General features: G+C 44.5%; 1 protein-coding gene across 1 annotated transcript; it reads left to right on the top strand.

The window, feature by feature from the left end:
• The first annotated feature begins 137 nt into the window (after positions 1 to 137).
• Positions 138 to 25,245, top strand: LOC121387858. Its single transcript, XM_041519087.1, has 5 exons — positions 138 to 283; positions 2,604 to 2,723; positions 7,324 to 7,437; positions 9,093 to 9,177; positions 24,259 to 25,245. The coding sequence occupies exons 1-5, from the start codon at positions 220 to 222 to the stop codon at positions 24,824 to 24,826; spliced, it is 951 nt and encodes a 316-aa protein (XP_041375021.1). The 5' UTR covers positions 138 to 219; the 3' UTR covers positions 24,827 to 25,245.

The raw sequence follows: 25,245 nt of genomic DNA, 5'->3' as shown, positions 1-25,245 counted from the left end.
TATAAAGCAAATATAAAGCAAAATATCTGAAAAGTGGGAGGCACATGCCTACCCCCCCCCCCCCCCCCCCCCCGTTTCCTACGCCAGTGCTCAGCTGAAGATGCACAAATTCCATAAGTCTGCTAGTCGGACTACTGGTCAGTAAAGATACTGATGACGTCAGCCCATTGTTTATTGTTTTAATTATAAGACCTACTAATAATAATACAGGCCAGTATCATGCACACACACAATGGCCTGTTTCTGATTCTCATATTTTCTTTCGTGATAACTTGTATCCCAGGTGAGCTTTTTTGTTGTTCGTACATGTATACATTCATTCATTTCATTCATTGTAATTTGGGTAGAATACCACAGTTATTTGTGAATCTTCAGCTGAGATTTATGCATGCCAGCCCCTGGCATCCTAAATGACCAATAAAGAAAGATGCAGGTATTTTTATTATCAAGAAAATTACTAATATGGTCATAGGCCTAATTATAAAGAGAACTCATTTTAAATATTTTGAGTTAAATTATTGTGTTACATTTCAAAATGTGTCCCAAAACTGCATGAAACTGGCTGCATATTTGAAAATGTTCACACCCATACAAACAACACCCAACCGTGGTATGTGTTGTCCTGTCTGTGTGATGGTGCATATAAAATATCCCATGCTACTAATGGAAACATGTAGCATGTTTCGTCTCTGAGACTAAATGTCAAAATTACCACATGTTTGACATGCAATAGCCGATGATTAAAAAAAATCAATGTGCTCTATTGGTGTCGTTTAACAAAACAAACCTTTTTAACTTTCCGAGTACACAAGGGAGCTAACTGTATACCACTACCTATTTTCGTTCTTATATCCAGTTAAGGTTCAAGCACGCTGCTTTGGGCACACATGCACTTCAGCTATCCGGGCTGTCTATCCAGCACAATGGACTAGTTGTTTAGCGGTTGTTGGTCGGTTAAAACGCGCTCCGGGTGGGAGACGGTGTCGGGATACAAACTCAGAGCCTACCATCCGCAAGTCCGATGGCTTAATCACCACACAACCGAGGCCGGTTTTTCGTGTATATATAATATATATGTTTATGTTTGAAAATAACAAGAGGGTTAAGAGTTCAAAGAAAGTGTGCAAATCCATTTTGTACTGCTAAGGTAGGCCTAACCTACTATATTTGACTAAGCCTAAGCCCCAAATAGTTTTCTGTACATTTTTGATTATTATGATTTATTTATTTATTTTAATATTATTATTTATGTATTTTTTATTATTATTATTTTTTTTTAAATGGGGGATGGGGTGGTGGTGGTGGTGGTGTCTAAATATCGCCTGTCCCATCAGCATGGAGATAATAATGGAGATTTTATATAGAGACAGAGAGAGAGACAGACAGAGACAGAGAGAGAGAGAGAGAGAGAGAGAGAGAGAGAGAGAGAGAGAGAGAGAGAGAGAGAGAGAGAGAGAGAGAGAGAGAGACAGAGACAGAGACAGAGAGAGAGAGACAGATAGAGAAAGAGACAGACAGACAGACAGACAGACAGAGAGTGAACATGTATTTGCAAATTAGTCTCACATAGGCCTACACGTAGATATAACAGAGTCCAGAGAGTGTCCATCACGGTTGTTTGCTTGGTTCGGGTTTAATTTGTTGGGTTTTTGTTGTTGTTGTTGTTGTTTGTTTTTTGTTAATGCCCGGCGCAGACGAGCGTTTTTTTAACGCATGCGTCTTGCGTTAAAAAACGCATCCGTACGAACGCAGTAAAAACGCATCGTGTGCGACCCCTCTGGGTTGCGTTTTTTAGCACTGCGTCGATTTTTCAAATATCAAACATGTTTGATTTTAGACGCATAAACGCATCCGTCACCTGCCGCATCCGTCTAAAAACACACGCGTGCGCCTACTTGCGTCTGCGCTGCGTTCACATTTTTATATTAACCAATCATCTGTCTATATATCTGTATATAACGAAATTAACAATTATTGGTTTCAGTGATGAATAGAACTGTGAAAACAGACCCGACCATTAAAAATGACTTAACATGTAAATGTTTTAACACAAATAATTTCCAACTGCTCATCTTTAAAACAAAGACTAGGCATGTGTAATTAATGACATTTCTAAATAGATGAAATTAAAAAATATAAATTATTGCATTCATTGTACTATGCCTAATAATAATAATTAAAACAAACAATTGTGAAATAAGAAAGATTTATATCGTAATAGTATATTGTACATGTTTTAAATAAAGTTTATTATGTTTTAAATTGTATTAATAAATTACATTTAATTTTTGTTATTTTTCCTAGAGTAAAGTATAAATAAATTAATTAATAAAAGAAATCGTCAGTGGATCGCAGGAACGCATCGCAGGTAGGCGCACACGAGACGCATCCGTCTGCGTTGAGTCTGCGTTTTTTTTACCACAGACGCATGCGTTAAAAAACGCTCGTCTGCGCCGGGCATTAGTGGTGCAGACACCGTAAACCCATTGTGTGTTTTTATAGATTGCTCACTAAACATTGTGGACCACTTTTATCGAATTGCAGTATCTGCTCCTAACACTATATAAACTTACAAAGAGAGATAACTCTGTACTATTTTACAGCTTCTGGAAGTTGTGCAAGCAATCCTTGTCTGAACTACGGCACGTGCACGAATGTGAAGGGGACGAGCGATTACCAGTGCAAATGCGCGGAAGGATACACTGGAAAACGCTGTGGAAAAGGTGTGTCATTAGAATTTTTTCTAGGGAATTCGAAAACAAGACAGATGGGCTTAATTCTTCAAGACTGCCCCCAACAACCAGCCATGCCCTTTTAAGGGCAGAACCGGATAACGATCACCCGAATCGATCAGCCTGTTGGAGGGCTAAAACTAGGCGGCAGCCATATGAGACCAACCGCAACCACGACGGCCCCCAATAGGCAAGGTTCCAGTAGTAAGATCTAAAATGCGGCAAACTAAGTCACAATTACTTAAATAGCTCCTCAAATTTCATTTTCGATGAACCGTTCCAAATCATGCGCCAAGTTACCTCATGAAAACTGCGCAATCTCTTAATATTTTGGACTTAATCCAATCTAATTAAAATTAGCTCCACTATTACATGTGGGTCTAACAGCAGCCCGTTGGAGCCCATGTCCAGTTGACCTTTCATTCGACCAATCAAAACCTTACTTGCAAAATCATGCCAGTGATTTGAAAAGAATTTGAAAACATTCGGGATTATGCCGAGGGTATACGAAATGATTCGGGTGAATTACGAAGTATGCCGGAAACTAATTTCAATATAGAATTTTATTTAAAATTCGTTTCAAGACGAAAACCCCCCAGACGTGATGGTATAGCCATAAAATCTGTTTATACTAGTATATAATCCAGAGTTTATAACTGCACTTTCCCCCCTGTTTTTTCAATTTTGAAATAGACCAACAAGTTCGCCTATTGCATAGATAGTCTCGCCCGATATTTTTAGAATTTGTATGCTCCCGAATAACGCTATAAAAGGCGAAGTGTAATTGGTCGATATAGCACCCCCCCCCCCACCCCCACCCCACCCGCCTGCTACCGATTTGATCGGGCTGCTGGTGCTCCCTTGCACCTGCCAGTGCAGGCGGTCCCTCCTCTCCCCTCCCCCCACCTTTCCTGTCATGGACGGAGGAGCCGGCCAAGGCCGGCTCTTGTGCCCACGGCCAGCTCTTGTGCCCACGACAGGCATGCGCTACAACAGCTTGTTCTGAATGTGCACGTAAAACCCTATGACATGACATGACATGGTCGATATTAAAATTGTTATTTATAGATGAAATGTCACCTGGACATGGGAGTCCAAGCAATGCTGTTAGATCTACTGGTATATACCAGTAGAGCTAATTTTAATCAGATTGGACTTAATCTAGCCCGAGTATACTGAATGTAAGAGAGCTCGACGGACATTTGGGCGGTTATCGAAAAACCTTCCAAATGTCCGTCTAGCTCTCTTACAGTCAGAGTAGACCCTACTCGGGCTAGACTTAATTCTGCCGGACATTCAACATTCAGTAGCACAACAGATATCCCAGCCCGCTACCGGCCCTGGTCAGACTGCTGCTGGAGCTCTCTTGCACTTCTCAGCGTCGGCGGTACCCACTCCCACCCATATCAAGCCTTTTCCTGTTCTGGACGGAGAAGCCGGCGTAAGGCCCGTAGTTAATGGGGGGGGGGTCGGTGGATACCCCCCCCCCACCGGTGACTTTTTTTTAAATTTTCGTCAAAGCAAAATTGCACCTCAAACGTGGCAAAATAATTTAATTTGATGTGTCGTGCCTCACCATAAGCCTAAACGACCCACCCCTCTTAAAATTCTGGCTACGGGCCTGCTGCGCTCATGACACGCATGAGCTCAACAGCTCAACAGCTTGTACTGAATTAGCTTGAGTCACCTCCAGCCCTACCCTCTCTTATTGATATCGATATGTAGGGGAAGGCTAGAGGAAACTCTATATATGTAATGCTTAGTCAATCGTCGACAACCAAATGGTCGCAAGCTATACAGTGTCTAAAATATACATTTTCCACAGAGCTTTAGTTTGATTATTCTCGAGTCCAGTCATGACATTAAACTCACATCTTGTTAACCAGTACCAACGCTACACGCTAGAGAAAAAGGCGGCCGCGGTGAATAGGTTCCTATACAGGTGGTTCGGACCGGCACTACAGCCAGATACAGTCATATAGCACCCCCCCCCCCCTCCAAAAAAAAAACCCACCCCCAAAAAACACAAAAAAAACAAAAAAAAAAAAACAACAACAACAAAACAAAAAAATCCAACAAAAAAACAAAAACAACAAAAAAAAAAAAAAAAAAAACAACCCCCCAAAAACAAACAAACAAAACGACATGAGACGGAAATGTTCTCAATTTCTTATGACCAACTGATCTGCAGTTAGTACTAAATGTGATACTAGTCCTGACACATTTTTCTCTCTTTTAAGAAATATATTAAAGTTTGTTTTGTCTAACGATACCACTAGAACACATTGATTTATTAATCATTAGCTATTGGATGTGAAACATTTAGTAATTTTGACATTATAATCTTAGAGAGGAAACCCGCTACATTTTACCATTAGTAACAAGTGATCTTTTTTATGCACCATCCCACAGACATGATAGCACATGCCACGACCTTTGCTAGACCAGTCTTTGCGTACTGGCTGGAACGAGAAATAGCCCAATGGGCCCAACGATAGGGAGAAATATATTAATGAGACACAACGAAATGATACGTAAAACACTGTTCGATTACATTATTAATTGAATTTTGTTGTGTAGAATCTATACAAGTAAACGGCCTCGGTATGCGTCGTGGTTAGGCCATCGGTCTACAGGCTGGTAGGTACTGGGTTCGGATCCCAGTCGAGGCATGGGATTTTTAATCCAGATACCGACTCCAAACCCTGAGTGAGTGCTCCGCAAGGCTCAATGGGTAGGTGTAAAGCACTTGCACCGACCAGTGATCCATAACTGGTTCAACAAAGGCTATGGTTTGTGCTATCCTGCCTGTGGGAAGCGCAAATAAAAGATCCCTTGCTGCTAATCGGAAAGAGTAGCCCATGTAGTGGCGACAGTGGGTTTCCTCTAAAAATCTGTGTGGTCCTTAACCATATGTCTGACGCCATATAACCGTAAATAAAATGTGTTGAGTGCGTCGTTAAATAAAACATTTCTTTCTTTCTTTGTATACAAGTAATTATGAACAATTATTAATTATATATATACAAATGTACTTTCATTTCTTTCTTTTTCTTCTCTCCTTCTTCGTTCACTTTCATGCACACATTGACATTCACATTATTTGTTTATCTGAAACCATTCGCACGTTTAGCCAGTCGATTTTTTGGTTTTTTTTTTTAATGCAATCATTTGCAAACTGTTTTGACTAGTTCCCAAAATGGCCATTCGATTTAATGTGTAGCGTAATAACAAGTCTACGACAAACGGCTGGCTGAACTTGCCCTTGTTGTGTTTTTTTTGGCTGATTTGCACTTTAATGTTTTTGTCGCTTAAGCGAACTTCTCATTAGGCGACTTGTCCCATGAGATTGAATCGTTCTGTGAGAAAACCGACAAATCACATGCAAGAAAGAAAGAAATCTTTTATTTAACGACGCTTTCAACACATTTTATTTACCGTTATATGGCATCAGACATATGGTTAAGGACCACACAGATATTGAGAGAGGAAAATTGCTGCCGCCACTTCATGAGAGACTTTTTTCGATTAGCAGCAAGGGATCTTTTATATGCACCATCCCACAGACAGGGTAGTACATACCACAGCCTTTGATATACCAGTCGTGGTGCACTGGCTGGAACGAGAAATAGCGCAATGGGCCTACCGACGGGGATCGATCCCAGACCGACCGCGCATCGAGCGAGCGCTTTACCACTGGGTTACGTCCCGCCCCTCGCATACGAGAAGTCTGTGCGACTAATCATGGATGAGGAGGAAAACTCTATTAACGTGCTCATATCCACTGGAGGTTCAGGCACGTCTATCCTGGACACAATTTCTGATTGCGCCAGATCTCCTGTCCTGCACAGAAAGAAGGAATTTTAATTGAAGGCATACATTTAATTTGGAATAAATTAGTAAATTAAAAATATACTGATGGAAAGAAATAAAGGATCACACATATAGCAACAAGAAATAATGACTGCATCAAAAATCAGTTCATATTGTCAGAAGTTGACTGGGAACATATAGGCAGCACATTCAACACTACAGACATTCAGTCCCACATTACAACTTGGTATGAAATACAGACATTACTATGCTAGTAGTGAATTAAAATTGGTCTACAATTTGATGTGTTCCCGTATTTCTTTCCATCAGTATATATTAATAGTAATTTAAGCCAAAATATGTTATTTAAATTACTTGCGTAGTACGAATATAAATATAGTAGAATCTCGTTGGGTCGAATTCGAAAGGGTCGTATACACTGCAACGCTCGAACCAAAAACGTAGTCCCGAGTTACACTTACACGATATTAACCGAATGGATAGATCGAATTACTCGATTGGTCGAACACTTTCTCGAGCACCGACGGGGTTCGAACCAACGAGATTCAACTATTAACTACACGCCATTTTAGAGGGCCAGCCCAAAAATAAACATTACTCAACCTATTGGCCCAGTAGTCATCCCCTGGAAGACAATGAATGGATGAGACTTTGCATCCAGTACAGAGAAGAGGTTAAATGAAATAATGTTATCGACCTAATCGCAGAATGAGAACGTCGCTTTATTAATATAAATTGGATGTGCACTATTTTTCAGTCATTAACCACTGCGCCAGCGTTTCCTGTTTGAATTCTGCTACGTGTGTAAATAGTCTGCATACGTATACGTGCAAATGTGCGGAAAAATTCTATGGACCGTATTGTGAATATGGTAAGTAACACTCTAAAATATCCAGCCAACCGGTTTTTTTACACACCCGTTGGCAGAACACTATTCGTTATTTATGATAGCACACACCAATAACACACATGCATAAGACATACGATTGGCTGCTCTAAGATGATGACCCGGTCGCGTCAGCCATATTATCCAATCAAATAGGCACAATACATATTGACAGCTTTGTGAGGTATTAAAATTAACATGAAACTGTTTACTTTGTGACACATAAGCGCAAGCGTCGTAAATATGATTAAAACAAACAAAAAAGACATTTAAATTTGTTTTAAAAATGTTATCTTTTTATTATTATTATTATTTTAAAAAAATTATGTAAGAAATAGAATACTACGTTCATGTCCGTAATGTTTGTATCAGACTATCAGCTGTCACGATGAAGCTGACGAACTCAACGGTTGCCTTGTAATTTCCCCAACTCCGTCCATACAACAGTTGCGCTCAGAATAACAATTAATGGATTATACGACGAGAACTGAGTTGTAAGAGCGCGCAGACTAGCAACTGGACAGTCGTACAAGTCCAGCTTTGTGCTGGCAGTTGGTAGTATGAACCTAGTATTAGATACCATTTTATATTTTTATCTGACACCTGGTTGTTTAGAAACGTGTGGGGGTGGGGGTGGGGGGGGGGGGGAGCGTTGGCACAGAGGCCATGGTCCCCCAATTAATGTTTTGTAAAAAGCTGTACATTACATTTTATAAAATCGTACATTCCACAGAAAAAGGGAAAAATTCTGATTTTGTTTTTCTTAAAAATAAAACAACTTTAGTCTATTTTTTACTTGCAGCACTGTATTCAATATATATTTCTGCGCATGAAATGAAGGTTTGGCATGCTAATAGCCATTTTAATTTTGTATGTGTTTTTTTTTTTAAAACTATCACCGGTAAGACAAATAGTGCCCACTAATTTATGGACAACAGCAATATCAAGCATTGCACTAAACATACACAAGGGGAATGATATTTGGTACTACAATTTAGGCAAGCGATCCCTTTATATGAATTAATATCACTTTGTTACAAGGTAAGGATATATTTTATGTAATCACCTAAATGTTTACTCTTATCATATATTTTTCTTACAAACTATTATTTATAATTTGGAAAATATTTCTATATGTTGCAAGAAGTAGTTTTGCTATATATCAACCAGCACGGCCTTTTACTGCCCTTGTAAATATATGCTAATATCCATTAACAACATATATTTTCATTACAAAAATAATGCGGTAACGTACTGGACCGGGTTTAACTTCTACTAAGTTACTTATAATAACCATCTAATGGACTAACTGACTTACAGTAAAAACTCTGATTAGCTATATGTAGTGATGAGAACAGACTGATACAATAATAAGAATGCACTCCACCTGAATAGTAATGGACAACAATTTATATTTTTTTGGTAAAAATCTAGCACGTGCCCTCATCCCCCCCGTCCAGATGACGTTCCTACAGGCCTGGAAGCTAGGACCTCCAGTTACTGTGCCCCGATTCTTCTTGCAGTGCCCCCCCCCCCCCCCCCCCCCCCCCCCCCCCCCCCCCCCCCCCCCCCCCCCACACACACCTCCCTTATGTTAGGCCAGGTTCGTCCCTGCATGGATTGGTTTCCTTGTTTTCCAGATGATGTGCCTGATACCACAGCTCTGGCAACATTGATGGGATGTAGTTTGGTGTGCTTAGCGATAGCAATCGCCATCATTTGGAGGTAAGAGAGAGTACCTTTAACACGCCTCTATACAATCTGGAGGTAAGAGAGAGCACCTTTAACATGCCCCTGTACCATCAGGAGGTAAGAGAGAGCACCTTTAACATGCCGCTATGCCATTTGGAGGTAAGAGAGAGCACCTTTAACATGCCGCTATGCCATCTGGAGGTAAGACAGAAAACCTTTAACATGCCCCTATGCCATCTGGAGGTAAGAGAGGGCACCTTTAACATGCCGCTATACCATCTGGAGGTAAGAGAGGGCACCTTTAACATGCCGCTATACCATCTGGAGGTAAGAGAGAGCACCTTTAACATGCCGCTATGCCATCTGGGGGTAAGAGAGGGCACCTTTAACATGCCGCTATGCCATCTAGAGGTAAGAGAGAGCACCTTTAACATGCCGCTATGCCATCTGGAGGTAAGACAGAAAACCTTTAACATGCCCCTATGCCATCTGGAGGTAAGAGAGGACACCTTTAACATGCCGCTATACCATCTGGAGGTAAGAGAGAGCACCTTTAACATGCCGCTATGCCATCTGGAGGTAAGAGAGAGCACCTTTAACATGCCCCTATGCCATCTGGAGGTAAGAGAGGGCACCTTTAACATGCCCCTATGCCATCTGGAGGTAAGAGAGGGCACCTTTAACATGCCCCTATACCATCTGGAGGTAAGAGAGAGTAACTTTAACATGCCCCTATACCATCGGGAGGTAAGAGAGGGCACCTTTAACATGTCCCTATACCATCGGGAGGTAAGAGAGGGCACCTTTAACATGCCCCTATGCCATCTGGAGGTAAGAGAGAGTACCTTTAACATGCTGGAGGTAAGAGAGGGCACCTTTAACATGCCGCTATGCCATCTGGAGGTAAGAGAGAGCACCTTTAACATGCCGCTATGCCATCTGGAGGTAAGAGAGTGCACCTTTAACATGCCACTATACCATCTGGAGGTAAGAGAGAGCACCTTTAACATGCCGCTATACCATCTGGAGGTAAGAGAGGGCACCTTTAACATGCCACTGTGCCATCTGGAGGTAAGAGAGAGCACCTTTAAGATGCCCCTGTGCCATCTGGAGGTAAGAGAGAGCACCTTTAACATGCCCCTGTACCATCAGGAGGTAAGAGAGAGCACCTTTAACATGCCGCTATGCCATCTGGAGGTAAGAGAGAGCACCTTTAACATGCCGCTATGCCATCTGGAGGTAAGAGAGAAAACCTTTAACATGCCCCTATACCATCAGGCGGTAAGAGAGAGCACCTTTAACATGCCCCTATGCCATCTGGAGGTAAGAGAGGGCACCTTTAACATGACCCTATACCATCTGGAGGTAAGAGAGGGCACCTTTAACATGCCCCTATACCATCTGGAGGTAAGAGAGAGTACCTTTAACATGCCCCTATACCATCTGGAGGTAAGAGAGGGCACCTTTAACATGCCCCTATACCATCGGGAGGTAAGAGAGGGCACCTTTAACATGCCCCTATGCCATCTGGAGGTAAGAGAGAGTACCTTTAACATGCCGGAGGTAAAAGAGGGCACCTTTAACATGCCGCTATGCCATCTGGAGGTAAGAGAGAGCACCTTTAACATGCCGCTATGCCATCTGGAGGTAAGAGAGAGCACCTTTAACATGCCGCTATGCCATCTGGAGGTAAGAGAGAAAACCTTTAACATGCCCCTATACCATCAGGCGGTAAGAGAGAGCACCTTTAACATGCCCCTATGCCATCTGGAGGTAAGAGAGGGCACCTTTAACATGACCCTATACCATCTGGAGGTAAGAGAGGGCACCTTTAACATGCCCCTATACCATCTGGAGGTAAGAGAGAGTACCTTTAACATGCCCCTATACCATCTGGAGGTAAGAGAGGGCACCTTTAACATGCCCCTATACCATCGGGAGGTAAGAGAGGGCACCTTTAACATGCCCCTATGCCATCTGGAGGTAAGAGAGAGTACCTTTAACATGCCGGAGGTAAAAGAGGGCACCTTTAACATGCCGCTATGCCATCTGGAGGTAAGAGAGAGCACCTTTAACATGCCGCTATGCCATCTGGAGGTAAGAGAGAGCACCTTTAACATGCCACTGTACCATCTGGAGGTAAGAGAGAGCACCTTTCACATGCCACTGTACCATCTGGAGGTAAGACAGAGCACCTTTAACATGCCCCTTTACCATCTGGAGGTAAGAGAGGGCACCTTTAACATGCCGCTGTGCCATCTGGAGGTAAGAGAGGGCACCTTTAACATGCCACTGTGCCATCTGGAGGTAAGAGAGGGCACCTTTAACATGCCGCTGTGCCATCTGGAGGTAAGAGAGAGCACCTTTAACATGCCGCTATGCCATCCGGAGGTAAGAGAGAGCACCTTTAACATGCCGCTATGCCATCCGGAGGTAAGAGAGAGCACCTTTAACATGCCGCTATGCCATCCGGAGGTAAGAGAGAGCACCTTTAACATGCCACTATGCCATCCGGAGGTAAGAGAGTGCACCTTTAACATGCCGCTATGCCATCCGGAGGTAAGAGAGTGCACCTTTAACATGCCGCTATACCATCTGGAGGTAAGAGAGGGCACCTTTAACATGCCACTGTGCCATCTGGAGGTAAGAGAGAGCACCTTTAACATGCCCCTGTGCCATCTGGAGGTAAGAGAGAGCACCTTTAACATGCCCCTATGCCATCTGGAGGTAAGAGAGAGCACCTTTAACATGCCGCTATGCCATCTGGAGGTAAGAGAGAGCACCTTTAACATGCCGCTATGCCATCTGGAGGTAAGAGAGAAAACCTTTAACATGCCCCTATACCATCAGGCGGTAAGAGAGAGCACCTTTAACATGCCCCTATGCCATCTGGAGGTAAGAGAGGGCACCTTTAACATGCCCCTATACCATCTGGAGGTAAGAGAGGGCACCTTTAACATGCCGCTATACCATCTGGAGGTAAGAGAGGGCACCTTTAACATGCCCCTATACCATCTGGAGGTAAGAGAGGGTACCTTTAACATGCCCCTATACCATCTGGAGGTAAGAGAGGGCACCTTTAACATGCCCCTATGCCATCTGGAGGTAAGAGAGAGTACCTTTAACATGCCGGAGGTAAAAGAGGGCACCTTTAACATGCCGCTATGCCATCTGGAGGTAAGAGAGAGCACCTATAACATGCCGCTATGCCATCTGGAGGTAAGAGAGAGCACCTTTAACATGCCGCTATGCCATCTGGAGGTAAGAGAGAGCACCTTTAACATGCCCCTATACCATCAGGCGGTAAGAGAGAGCACCTTTAACATGCCCCTATGCCATCTGGAGGTAAGAGAGGGCACCTTTAACATGCCCCTATACCATCTGGAGGTAAGAGAGGGCACCTTTAACATGCCCCTATGCCATCTGGAGGTAAGAGAGAGCACCTTTAACATGCCCCTATACCATCTGGAGGTAAGAGAGGGCACCTTTAACATGCCCCTATACCATCTGGAGGTAAGAGAGGGCACCTTTAACATGCCCCTATGCCATCTGGAGGTAAGAGAGAGCACCTTTAACATGCCGGAGGTAAGAGAGGGCACCTTTAACATGCCGCTATGCCATCTGGAGGTAAGAGAGAGCACCTTTAACATGCCGCTATGCCATCTGGAGGTAAGAGAGAGCACCTTTAACATGCCGCTATGCCATCTGGAGGTAAGAGAGAAAACCTTTAACATGCCCCTATACCATCAGGCGGTAAGAGAGAGCACCTTTAACATGCCCCTATGCCATCTGGAGGTAAGACAGGGCACCTTTAACATGACCCTATACCATCTGGAGGTAAGAGAGGGCACCTTTAACATGCCCCTATGCCATCTGGAGGTAAGAGAGAGTACCTTTAACATGCCCCTATACCATCTGGAGGTAAGAGAGGGCACCTTTAACATGCCCCTATACCATCGGGAGGTAAGAGAGGGCACCTTTAACATGCCCCTATGCCATCTGGAGGTAAGAGAGAGTACCTTTAACATGCCGGAGGTAAAAGAGGGCACCTTTAACATGCCGCTATGCCATCTGGAGGTAAGAGAGAGCACCTTTAACATGCCGCTATGCCATCTGGAGGTAAGAGAGAGCACCTTTAACATGCCACTATACCATCTGGAGGTAAGAGAGAGCACCTTTAACATGCCACTATACCATCTGGAGGTAAGAGAGAGCACCTTTAACATGCCCCTATACCATCTGGAGGTAAGAGAGGGCACCTTTAACATGCCGCTGTGCCATCTGGAGGTAAGAGAGGGCACCTTTAACATGCCCCTGTGCCATCTGGAGGTAAGAGAGGGCACCTTTAACATGCCGCTGTGCCATCTGGAGGTAAGAGAGAGCACCTTTAACATGCCGCTATGCCATCTGGAGGTAAGAGAGAGCACCTTTAACATGCCGCTATGCCATCTGGAGGTAAGAGAGAGCACCTTTAACATGCCACTATGCCATCTGGAGGTAAGAGAGAGCACCTTTAACATGCCACTATGCCATCTGGAGGTAAGAGAGAGCACCTTTAACATGCCGCTATACCATCTGGAGGTAAGAGAGGGCACCTTTAACATGCCACTGTGCCATCTGGAGGTAAGAGAGAGCACCTTTAACATGCCCCTGTGCCATCTGGAGGTAAGAGAGAGCACCTTTAACATGCCCCTGTACCATCAGGAGGTAAGAGAGAGCACCTTTAACATGCCGCTATGCCATCTGGAGGTAAGAGAGAGCACCTTTAACATGCCGCTATGCCATCTGGAGGTAAGAGAGAAAACCTTTAACATGCCCCTATACCATCAGGCGGTAAGAGAGAGCACCTTTAACATGCCCCTATGCCATCTGGAGGTAAGAGAGGGCACCTTTAACATGCCCCTATACCATCTGGAGGTAAGAGAGGGCACCTTTAACATGCCCCTATACCATCTGGAGGTAAGAGAGAGCACCTTTAACATGCCCCTATACCATCTGGAGGTAAGAGAGAGCACCTTTAACATGCCCCTATACCATCTGGAGGTAAGAGAGGGCACCTTTAACATGCCCCTATGCCATCTGGAGGTAAGAGAGGGCACCTTTAACATGCCCCTATGCCATCTGGAGGTAAGAGAGAGTACCTTTAACATGCCGGAGGTAAAAGAGAGGCACCTTTAACATGCCGCTATGCCATCTGGAGGTAAGAGAGAGCACCTTTAACATGCCGCTATGCCATCTGGAGGTAAGAGAGAGCACCTTTAACATGCCACTGTACCATCTGGAGGTAAGAGAGAGCACCTTTCACATGCCACTATACCATCTGGAGGTAAGAGAGAGCACCTTTAACATGCCCCTTTACCATCTGGAGGTAAGAGAGGGCACCTTTAACATGCCGCTGTGCCATCTGGAGGTAAGAGAGGGCACCTTTAACATGCCGCTGTGCCATCTGGAGGTAAGAGAGGGCACCTTTAACATGCCGCTATGCCATCCGGAGGTAAGAGAGAGCACCTTTAACATGCCGCTATGCCATCCGGAGGTAAGAGAGAGCACCTTTAACATGCCGCTATGCCATCCGGAGGTAAGAGAGAGCACCTTTAACATGCCGCTGTACCATCCGGAGGTAAGAGAGAGCACCTTTAACATGCCGCTATGCCATCTGGAGGTAAGAGAGAGCACCTTTAACATGCCCCTTTACCATCTGGAGGTAAGAGAGAGCACCTTTAACATGCCCCTTTACCATCTGGAGGTAAGAGAGGGCACCTTTAACATGCCGCTGTGCCATCTGGAGGTAAGAGAGGGCACCTTTAACATGCCGCTATACCATCTGGAGGTAAGAGAGGGCACCTTTAACATGCCACTATGCCATCTGGAGGTAAGAGAGAGCACCTTTAACATGCCCCTGTGCCATCTGGAGGTAAGAGAGAGCACCTTTAACATGCCCCTGTACCATCTGGAGGTAAGAGAGAGCACCTTTAACATGCCGCTATGCCATCTGGAGGTAAGAGAGAGCACCTTTAACATGCCGCTATGCCATCTGGAGGTAAGAGAGAGCACCTTTAACATGCCCCTATACCATCAGGAGGTAAGAGAGAGCACCTTTAACATGCCCCTATGCCATCTGGAGGTAAGAGAGGGCACCTTTAACATGCCCCTATACCATCTGGAGGTAAGAGAGGGCACCTTTAACATGCCCCTATACCATCTGGAGGTAAGAGAGAGCACCTTTAACATGCCCCTATACCATCTGGAGGTAAGAGAGGGCACCTTTAACATGCCCCTATACCATCTGGAGGTAAGAGAGGGCACCTTTAACATGCCCCTATGCCATCTGGAGGTAAGAGAGAGTACCTTTAAACATGCCATCGGAGGTAAAAGAGGGCACCTTTAACATGCCGCTATGCCATCTGGAGGTAAGAGAGAGCACCTTTAACATGCCGCTATGCCATCTGGAGGTAAGAGAGAGCACCTTTAACATGCCACTGTACCATCTGGAGGTAAGAGAGAGCACCTTTCACATGCCACTATACCATCTGGAGGTAAGAGAGAGCACCTTTAACATGCCCCTTTACCATCTGGAGGTAAGAGAGGGCACCTTTAACATGCCGCTGTGCCATCTGGAGGTAAGAGAGGGCACCTTTAACATGCCGCTGTGCCATCTGGAGGTAAGAGAGGGCACCTTTAACATGCCGCTGTGCCATCTGGAGGTAAGAGAGAGCACCTTTAACATGCCGCTATGCCATCCGGAGGTAAGAGAGAGCACCTTTAACATGCCGCTATGCCATCCGGAGGTAAGAGAGAGCACCTTTAACATGCCGCTATGCCATCCGGAGGTAAGAGAGAGCACCTTTAACATGCCGCTATGCCATCCGGAGGTAAGAGAGAGCACCTTTAACATGCCCCTATACCATCCGGAGGTAAGAGAGAGCACCTTTAACATGCCGCTATGCCATCTGGAGGTAAGAGAGAGCACCTTTAACATGCCCCTATACCATCTGGAGGTAAGAGAGAGCACCTTTAACATGCCCCTTTACCATCTGGAGGTAAGAGAGGGCACCTTTAACATGCCCCTGTGCCATCTGGAGGTAAGAGAGGGCACCTTTAACATGCCCCTGTGCCATCTGGAGGTAAGAGAGGGCACCTTTAACATGCCGCTATGCCATCTGGAGGTAAGAGAGAGCACCTTTAACATGCCGCTATGCCATCCGGAGGTAAGAGAGAGCACCTTTAACATGCCGCTATGCCATCCGGAGGTAAGAGAGAGCACCTTTAACATGCCCCTATGCCATCCGGAGGTAAGAGAGAGCACCTTTAACATGCCCCTGTACCATCCGGAGGTAAGAGAGAGCACCTTTAACATGCCCCTATACCATCTGGAGGTAAGAGAGAGCACCTTTAACATGCCCCTGTACCATCTGGAGGTAAGAGAGAGCACCTTTAACATGCCCCTGTACCATCTGGAGGTAAGAGAGGGCACCTTTAACATGCCCCTGTGCCATCTGGAGGTAAGAGAGAGCACCTTTAACAGCTATGCCATCTGGAGGTAAGAGAGAGCACCTTTAACATGCCGCTATGCCATCTGGAGGTAAGAGAGAGCACCTTTAACATGCCGCTATGCCATCTGGAGGTAAGAGAGAGCACCTTTAACATGCCCCTATACCATCTGGAGGTAAGAGAGAGCACCTTTAACATGCCCCTATACCATCTGGAGGTAAGAGAGAGCACCTTTAACATGCCCCTATACCATCTGGAGGTAAGAGAGAGCACCTTTAACATGCCCCTATACCATCTGGAGGTAAGAGAGCTGTGCACCTTTAACATGCCCCTGTGCCATCTGGAGGTAAGAGAGGGCACCTTTAACATGCCGCTATGCCATCTGGAGGTAAGAGAGAGCACCTTTAACATGCCGCTATGCCATCTGGAGGTAAGAGAGAGCACCTTTAACATGCCTCCGGAGGTAAGAGAGAGCCATCTGGAGGTAAGAGAGAGCACCTTTAACATGCCCCTATACCATCTGGAGGTAAGAGAGAGCACCTTTAACATGCCCCTATACCATCTGGAGGTAAGAGAGGGCACCTTTAACATGCCCCTATACCATCTGGAGGTATGCCCCTGTGCCATCTGGTAAGAGGGCACCTTTAACATGCCCCTATACCATCTGGAGGTGCACCTTTAACATGCCGCTATGCCATCTGGAGGTAAGAGAGAGAGCACCTTTAACATGCCCCTATGCCCGGAGGTAAGAGAGGGCACCTTTAACATGCCATCTGGAGGTAAGAGAGTACCTTTAACACCTATGCCATCATGGAGGTAAGAGAGAGCACCTTTAACATGCCCCGGTAAAAGGAGGCAGAGGGCACCTTTAACATGCCGCCATCTGGATGGTATGCCAAGGTAAGAGAGAGCACCTTTAACATGCCACTGTACCATCTGGAGGTAAGAGAGAGCACCTTTCACATGCCACTATACCATCTGGAGGTAAGAGAGAGCACCTTTAACATGCCCCTTTACCATCTGGAGGTAAGAGAGGGCACCTTTAACATGCCGCTGTGCCATCTGGAGGTAAGAGAGGGCACCTTTAACATGCCGCTGTGCCATCTGGAGGTAAGAGAGGGCACCTTTAACATGCCGCTGTGCCATCTGGAGGCAAGAGAGAGCACCTTTAACATGCCGCTATGCCATCCGGAGGTAAGAGAGAGCACCTTTAACATGCCGCTATGCCATCCGGAGGTAAGAGAGAGCACCTTTAACATGCCGCTATGCCATCCGGAGGTAAGAGAGAGCACCTTTAACATGCCCATGTACCATCCAGAGGTAAGAGAGAGCACCTTTAACATGCCGCTATGCCATCCGGAGGTAAGAGAGAGCACCTTTAACATGCCCCTTTACCATCCGGAGGTAAGAGAGAGCACATTTAACATGCCCCTTTACCATCCGGAGGTAAGAGAGGGCACCTTTAACATGCCGCTGTGCCATCTGGAGGTAAGAGAGTGCACCTTTAACATGCCGCTATACCATCTGGAGGTAAGAGAGGGCACCTTTAACATGCCACTGTGCCATCTGGAGGTAAGAGAGAGCACCTTTAAGATGCCCCTGTGCCATCTGGAGGTAAGAGAGAGCACCTTTAACATGCCCCTGTACCATCAGGAGGTAAGAGAGAGCACCTTTAACATGCCGCTATGCCATCTGGAGGTAATAGAGAGCACCTTTAACATGCCGCTATGCCATCTGGAGGTAAGAGAGAAAACCTTTAACATGCCCCTATACCATCAGGCGGTAAGAGAGAGCACCTTTAACATGCCCCTATGCCATCTGGAGGTAAGAGAGGGCACCTTTAACATGCCCCTATACCATCTGGAGGTAAGAGAGGGCACCTTTAACATGCCCCTATACCATCTGGAGGTAAGAGAGAGTACCTTTAACCAGACCTGTCAACCCTCCCGGATTCCGCGGGAGTCTCCCGGTATTTGATCAAATCTCCTTTCTCCTGTGCGGGAGACAGTTTCTCCTTTTAAATGACATTTTTGTAAGTATAAAAAAAAATCGATCCTCTTTTGTCAAAATAACAGAAGGGAAGTAACTCTGCCTTTTTTTCTCATTCGGCAAATGTCGACTACTTTCGGCTTCTGAGAATGTAACAGGCCGAATTGTCCCGACTGTTTAACCTTTGCCGAAGTGAAAATTGTGGGATAGCCTATTTATATTGTTAAAAAAGCACATGGAGTTTATAAAATGACATGTAATTATAATGTTTGTTGTCATCGTAATGGCTACAATGCGTGTTGCCGCTAATTCAACAGGCTGTGTATTGACATTCAGTGTTGTAAAAAAAAAAAACTATCCAATTTAGTTCTAATAACACCTCTGAATTGTAAAATGTCTTCCCACTGGATTACATAATGCAACTATGACGAATCTGAACTGCCAGACTCCGAGTTGACAGCGATACACACGATGCATGTTAAAATCACATGTCACAGCAAGACAACGAAAAGACCAATTAGCTGTATAAACATACTTGTGTCAGTTAATTTTGTATGTTTGTGCAGTAAAATGTTGGTTATAAGGGTACACTTCAAGAAATTATTTTTGTACAATTAAAAATGTTGTGTTTGACATTGACATAAAGTTACTCACGGAAAGGGTATAACCTATATTTTACACGATGTCCGTAATGAGGTTTTACCATTAATGGAAATACAAGTTTATTGCATCATTATAATGATTTTACATAAGTACCACGCCACCGTTCCTCATTATAGTAAAAACTGAATATTAATTTATAAGATTTATATAAATTTGTCTTTGGTACTTAGGTACACTAACCACAAATGATAATGTAACGCAACCTGTAAGGCTGTAAGTGTAATACCGTAAATGTACTAATTAAATTTTGTATTTCTTGTTCATGTTCTTAACATTTTTGGATAATTATTTTTTTTTTTTTTAAATATGTATTAAATCATAATAATATTTAAACTTTAAAAAAAAAAAAAAAAAAAAAAAAAATTTATATTTTTTTATTTTTTTTAATGCCAAGATCTAAGGTTAAGAAGTATATATGACATTATAAAGTATTCATATAACTTATTGTAATAATGTTTTTTTTTAAATCTTGCGATTTTGGGTTAAATTGTGTGAATTTAAAAATCTCCTGCTTTTTGACAAAATCTCCTGCTTTTTCAACACACACCTCCTGCTTTCTCTTGTCTAAAGGTTGACAGGTCTGCCTTTAACATGCCCCTATACCATCTGGAGGTAAGAGAGGGCACCTTTAACATGCCCCTATACCATCGGGAGGTAAGAGAGGGCACCTTTAACATGCCCCTATGCCATCTGGAGGTAAGAGAGAGTACCTTTAACATGCCGGAGGTAAAAGAGGGCACCTTTAACATGCCGCCATGCCATCTGGAGGTAAGAGAGAGCACCTTTAACATGCCGCTATGCCATCTGGAGGTAAGAGAGAGCACCTTTAACATGCCACTGTACCATCTGGAGGTAAGAGAGAGCACCTTTCACATGCCACTATACCATCTGGAGGTAAGAGAGAGCACCTTTAACATGCCCCTTTACCATCTGGAGGTAAGAGAGGGCACCTTTAACATGCCGCTGTGCCATCTGGAGGTAAGAGAGGGCACCTTTAACATGCCGCTGTGCCATCTGGAGGTAAGAGAGTGCACCTTTAACATGCCGCTATACCATCTGGAGGTAAGAGAGGGCACCTTTAACATGCCACTGTGCCATCTGGAGGTAAGAGAGAGCACCTTTAAGATGCCCCTGTGCCATCTGGAGGTAAGAGAGAGCACCTTTAACATGCCCCTGTACCATCAGGAGGTAAGAGAGAGCACCTTTAACATGCCGCTATGCCATCTGGAGGTAATAGAGAGCACCTTTAACATGCCGCTATGCCATCTGGAGGTAAGAGAGAAAACCTTTAACATGCCCCTATACCATCAGGCGGTAAGAGAGAGCACCTTTAACATGCCCCTATGCCATCTGGAGGTAAGAGAGGGCACCTTTAACATGCCCCTATACCATCTGGAGGTAAGAGAGGGCACCTTTAACATGCCCCTATACCATCTGGAGGTAAGAGAGAGTACCTTTAACATGCCCCTATACCATCTGGAGGTAAGAGAGGGCACCTTTAACATGCCCCTATACCATCGGGAGGTAAGAGAGGGCACCTTTAACATGCCCCTATGCCATCTGGAGGTAAGAGAGAGTACCTTTAACATGCCGGAGGTAAAAGAGGGCACCTTTAACATGCCGCCATGCCATCTGGAGGTAAGAGAGAGCACCTTTAACATGCCGCTATGCCATCTGGAGGTAAGAGAGAGCACCTTTAACATGCCACTGTACCATCTGGAGGTAAGAGAGAGCACCTTTCTTATGCCACTATACCATCTGGAGGTAAGAGAGAGCACCTTTAACATGCCCCTTTACCATCTGGAGGTAAGAGAGGGCACCTTTAACATGCCGCTGTGCCATCTGGAGGTAAGAGAGGGCACCTTTAACATGCCGCTGTGCCATCTGGAGGTAAGAGAGGGCACCTTTAACATGCCGCTGTGCCATCTGGAGGCAAGAGAGAGCACCTTTAACATGCCGCTATGCCATCCGGAGGCAAGAGAGAGCACCTTTAACATGCCGCTATGCCATCCGGAGGTAAGAGAGAGCACCTTTAACATGCCGCTATGCCATCCGGAGGTAAGAGAGAGCACCTTTAACATGCCGCTATGCCATCCGGAGGTAAGAGAGAGCACCTTTAACATGCCCATGTACCATCCGGAGGTAAGAGAGAGCACCTTTAACATGCCGCTATGCCATCCGGAGGTAAGAGAGAGCACCTTTAACATGCCCCTTTACCATCCGGAGGTAAGAGAGAGCACATTTAACATGCCCCTTTACCATCCGGAGGTAAGAGAGGGCACCTTTAACATGCCGCTGTGCCATCTGGAGGTAAGAGAGGGCACCTTTAACATGCCACTGTGCCATCTGGAGGTAAGAGAGGGCACCTTTAACATGCCGCTATGCCATCTGGAGGTAAGAGAGAGCACCTTTAACATGCCTCTATGCCATCCGGAGGTAAGAGAGAGCACCTTTAACATGCCCCTGTACCATCCGGAGGTAAGAGAGAGCACCTTTAACATGCCCCTGTACCATCCGGAGGTAAGAGAGAGCACCTTTAACATGCCCCTGTACCATCCGGAGGTAAGAGAGAGCACCTTTAACATGCCCCTGTACCATCCGGAGGTAAGAGAGAGCACCTTTAACATGCCCCTGTACCATCCGGAGGTAAGAGAGAGCACCTTTAACATGCCCCTATACCATCTGGAGGTAAGAGAGAGAGGGTACCTTTAACATGCCCCTATATGGAGGTAAGAGAGAGAGGGTACCTTTAACATGCCCCTATACCATCTGGAGGTAAGAGAGAGAGGGTACCTTTAACATGCCCCTATACCATCTGGAGGTAAGAGAGAGAGGGTACCTTTAACATGCCCCTATACCATCTGGAGGTAAGAGAGAGGGTACCTTTAACATGCCCCTATACCATCTGGAGGTAAGAGAGAGTACCTTTAACATGCCCCTATACCATCTGGAGGTAAGAGAGAGGGTACCTTTAACATGCCCCTATACCATCTGGAGGTAAGAGAGAGTACCTTTAACATGCCCCTATACCATCTGGAGGTAAGCCGACCTCTGTAGTTGTAGTCATGGGGCGGGAGTTAGCTCAGTCGGTTCAGTGCTCGCTGGAGGTGCTTGCATCGCAGGATCGAACCACCTCGGTAGATCCATTTAATTGATTGGGTTTGTTCTCATTCACCACAACTGGTTGTATGTGCTTTCCTGTCTGTGAGAAAATGCATATAAAATATCCTTTGCTGCATTAGAAAAAAAAAATGTAGCAGGTTTCCTCTCTAGTGGTGCCGTTAATCCAATATAAACCTTAACTTTAACTGTAGACATAGAGGTGATTCGATGTTCGCAAGTCAAGGTACCATTCCGTACAGTACTGCATTCAGTAAATACAGTATATACACAGAATGGTACCTTTATTGGCTTGCGATGATGGGATGATCCATGAGGAATTATTTTATTAGGAAATTTAGATTTTCTCTCCGTCCTGTTCGTCTTTCCGTCTGTATGTCCGTCAGTCTGTCCCACATATAGTTTTTCTGTGTTTTTAAAAGATAAAGTTTATTATGTTTAACGACACCACTAGAGCACATTGATTTAATTATCATCGGCTATTGGGTGTCATACATTTGGTAATTTTGACATATAATTTTAGAGTTAAAACTCACTACATTTTTCCATTAGTAGCAAGGTATCTTTTATATGCACCATCCCACAGACAAGATAGAATGTGCCACGGCCTTTGATATATCAGTCATGGTGCACTGTCTACAAATATAAGTAGCCCCAATGGGCCTACCGACGGGGATCGATTCTAGACCGACCATGCATCAAGTGAGCCCTTTACCATCGGGTTACTTCTCGCCCCTGGGTTTTTTTCCCACAATGTCTCGCGATATTGAGCTGAAATGTTTTATAAAGCTTTATTTTGTACTGTTACAGATCAAATATGACTTAGCGATTTATGCAATTTTGATAGAGTTATGGTCCTTGAACTTAGGGGATTCGAAAATTCATTTCAAACAAAGAGAGAGAGAGGAGTGAGAGAGAAAGAGAGAGAGAGAGAGAGAGAGACAGAGAGAGAGAGAGAGAGAGAGAGAGGGAGGGAGAGCGAGAGAGAGAGAGAGGGAGGGAGGGAGGGAGACAGACAGACAGACAGACAGACAGAGAGAGGAGTGAGAGGAAAGGAAGGAAAACTACGGCCTTTGTCTAATATGGTTATTTTAACATGAGAGAGACAGAGAGAGAGAGAGACAGACACACAGAGAGAGACACACAGAGAGAGAGAGAGAGAGAGAGAGAGACAGAGAGAGAGAGAGAGAGAGAGACACAGAGAGACACAGAGAGAGAGAGAGAGAGAGAGAGAGAGAGAGAGAGAGAGAGAGAGAGAGAGAGAGAGAGAGAGAGCGAGCGTTAGAGAGAGAGGGAGAGAGAGAGATTCTAGTATTTTTTTCTGCTTTAGACCTATTATGCAGTAGCCCAGTGTTTTAACCAAATTATTTATATATTCAGTCGTTTGAGACGTGATACGTTCCCAGAAGATTGAAGCACATGTCGTGGGTGCATCCTCTGAGTGACAAACATACATTTATACTTTGTTTTATTTAACGACACATTGATTTATTAATAATCGGCTGTTGGATGTCATATATTTGATGATTCTGACATATAGATGAAACCCGGTACATTTTTCCATTAGCAGCATGGATTTTTTTTTATATGCTTTTTTTCATCGGTTAGGGCAGGAGATACCTCGGCCTTTTATACCATCTTTGGGGGCACTGGTTGGAATGGGAAAAAATAATGGGTTCACTGACGTGGTTCGATCCTACAATGTAAGCACCTCAGGCTTAGTGCTCTACCCAATGAGCTAGATTCTGCCTCCAGAGTGACAAATAGCTACTTCAACAAATAGGGCTACTAACAAATTACATCATTTTGGCACCATCTTATGACGCCATCATGTTTTTGTTTTACCCGCAGATTAACACATCGTCTCCAGAAGATATCTGAAAATGGGTACGAGTCTGAAAGTCTCAATGGCGATACTGAATCACCAAATTACCAGGACAAGCCTGGGTTGTTTGACTCCCATGCCGGTGACTCTAGCAAATTCGAGCATGACCCTTTCAAATTGGACCACGAGTCTTCCAGATTGGAAAATATGCTTTCCAGAAACCACGGCGTATCCACTATCGATGCGTCCATGATTGGCGTATTGTCCACCTATGAAGATGGGTCTTTCAAGGAGTACAGAGTGCCCACCGATGGAGTTGCGTCTGTCAAGCCTACAAGGATTGATACGTCGTCCATGTTTGAGGTGGCATCTTCCATGCCATCTGTGTCTTCAAAGATCGATCAGTCTTTAACATATAATACATATTACAAATCTGCTGAGACTTGCAAGGACAATGATTGCACCAGCTACGCAACCGATGATGGGATGTACTATTTTAGACTATTCCAGTTTGATGCTGAATCTACCATGGCAGATGTGAAATCGGTGTCAGACTACTCGCCAGTCATCGCCAAACGCAAGATTAAAATATAGCGTACTATTGCCACACGACTGGCTGTTACTTAGCTTAGTAACTGGTTTAGCATGTCCATATACCACTAGGGTTTCGAACACGCCTATCTAACGAGTGAAAGTGAACTGGATACGTTTTTAAAAAACGAGTTGTAAGATAAATGGTATCTAGCTGACACGAATCTGTCCTATCATCGGAATGGCCATAATGTAAAATAAAGTGTCGTTTTACTTCCTCAATAAATAAAGCTGAAACCACTGCACTATCCTAGCTAAAATTACGTAACATTCTTCATCATCCCCACGCCCTTGGCTGTGTTAAATCTAATTACAGTTGTGCCATTGGATGGTTTGATCAACGTTTAGTAATGTTTTAAGGTTTATTATTTATTTACATTTGATTATTTTGTAACAAATAAAAATGTTTGGTTTCTGAGGTT

The sequence above is a fragment of the Gigantopelta aegis genome, chromosome 13 (assembly GCF_016097555.1).
Source record: "Gigantopelta aegis isolate Gae_Host chromosome 13, Gae_host_genome, whole genome shotgun sequence".
In the NCBI taxonomy this organism is placed as follows: Eukaryota; Metazoa; Mollusca; class Gastropoda; order Neomphalida; family Peltospiridae; genus Gigantopelta; species Gigantopelta aegis.
This window is presented reverse-complemented; position numbering and strand designations above follow the sequence as displayed.

What these genes read in the sequence shown, in the direction of transcription:
- LOC121387858 (XM_041519087.1), top strand. Translation starts at nt 220, where the DNA reads ATGCACACACACAATGGCCTGTTTCTGATTCTCATATTTTCTTTCGTG. An exon ending in CGTGATAACTTGTATCCCAG is followed by an intron (nt 284 to 2,603) that starts GTGAGCTTTTTT and finishes ACTATTTTACAG; the next exon opens with CTTCTGGAAGTTGTGCAAGC. An exon ending in TGGAAAACGCTGTGGAAAAG is followed by an intron (nt 2,724 to 7,323) that starts GTGTGTCATTAG and finishes ACTATTTTTCAG; the next exon opens with TCATTAACCACTGCGCCAGC.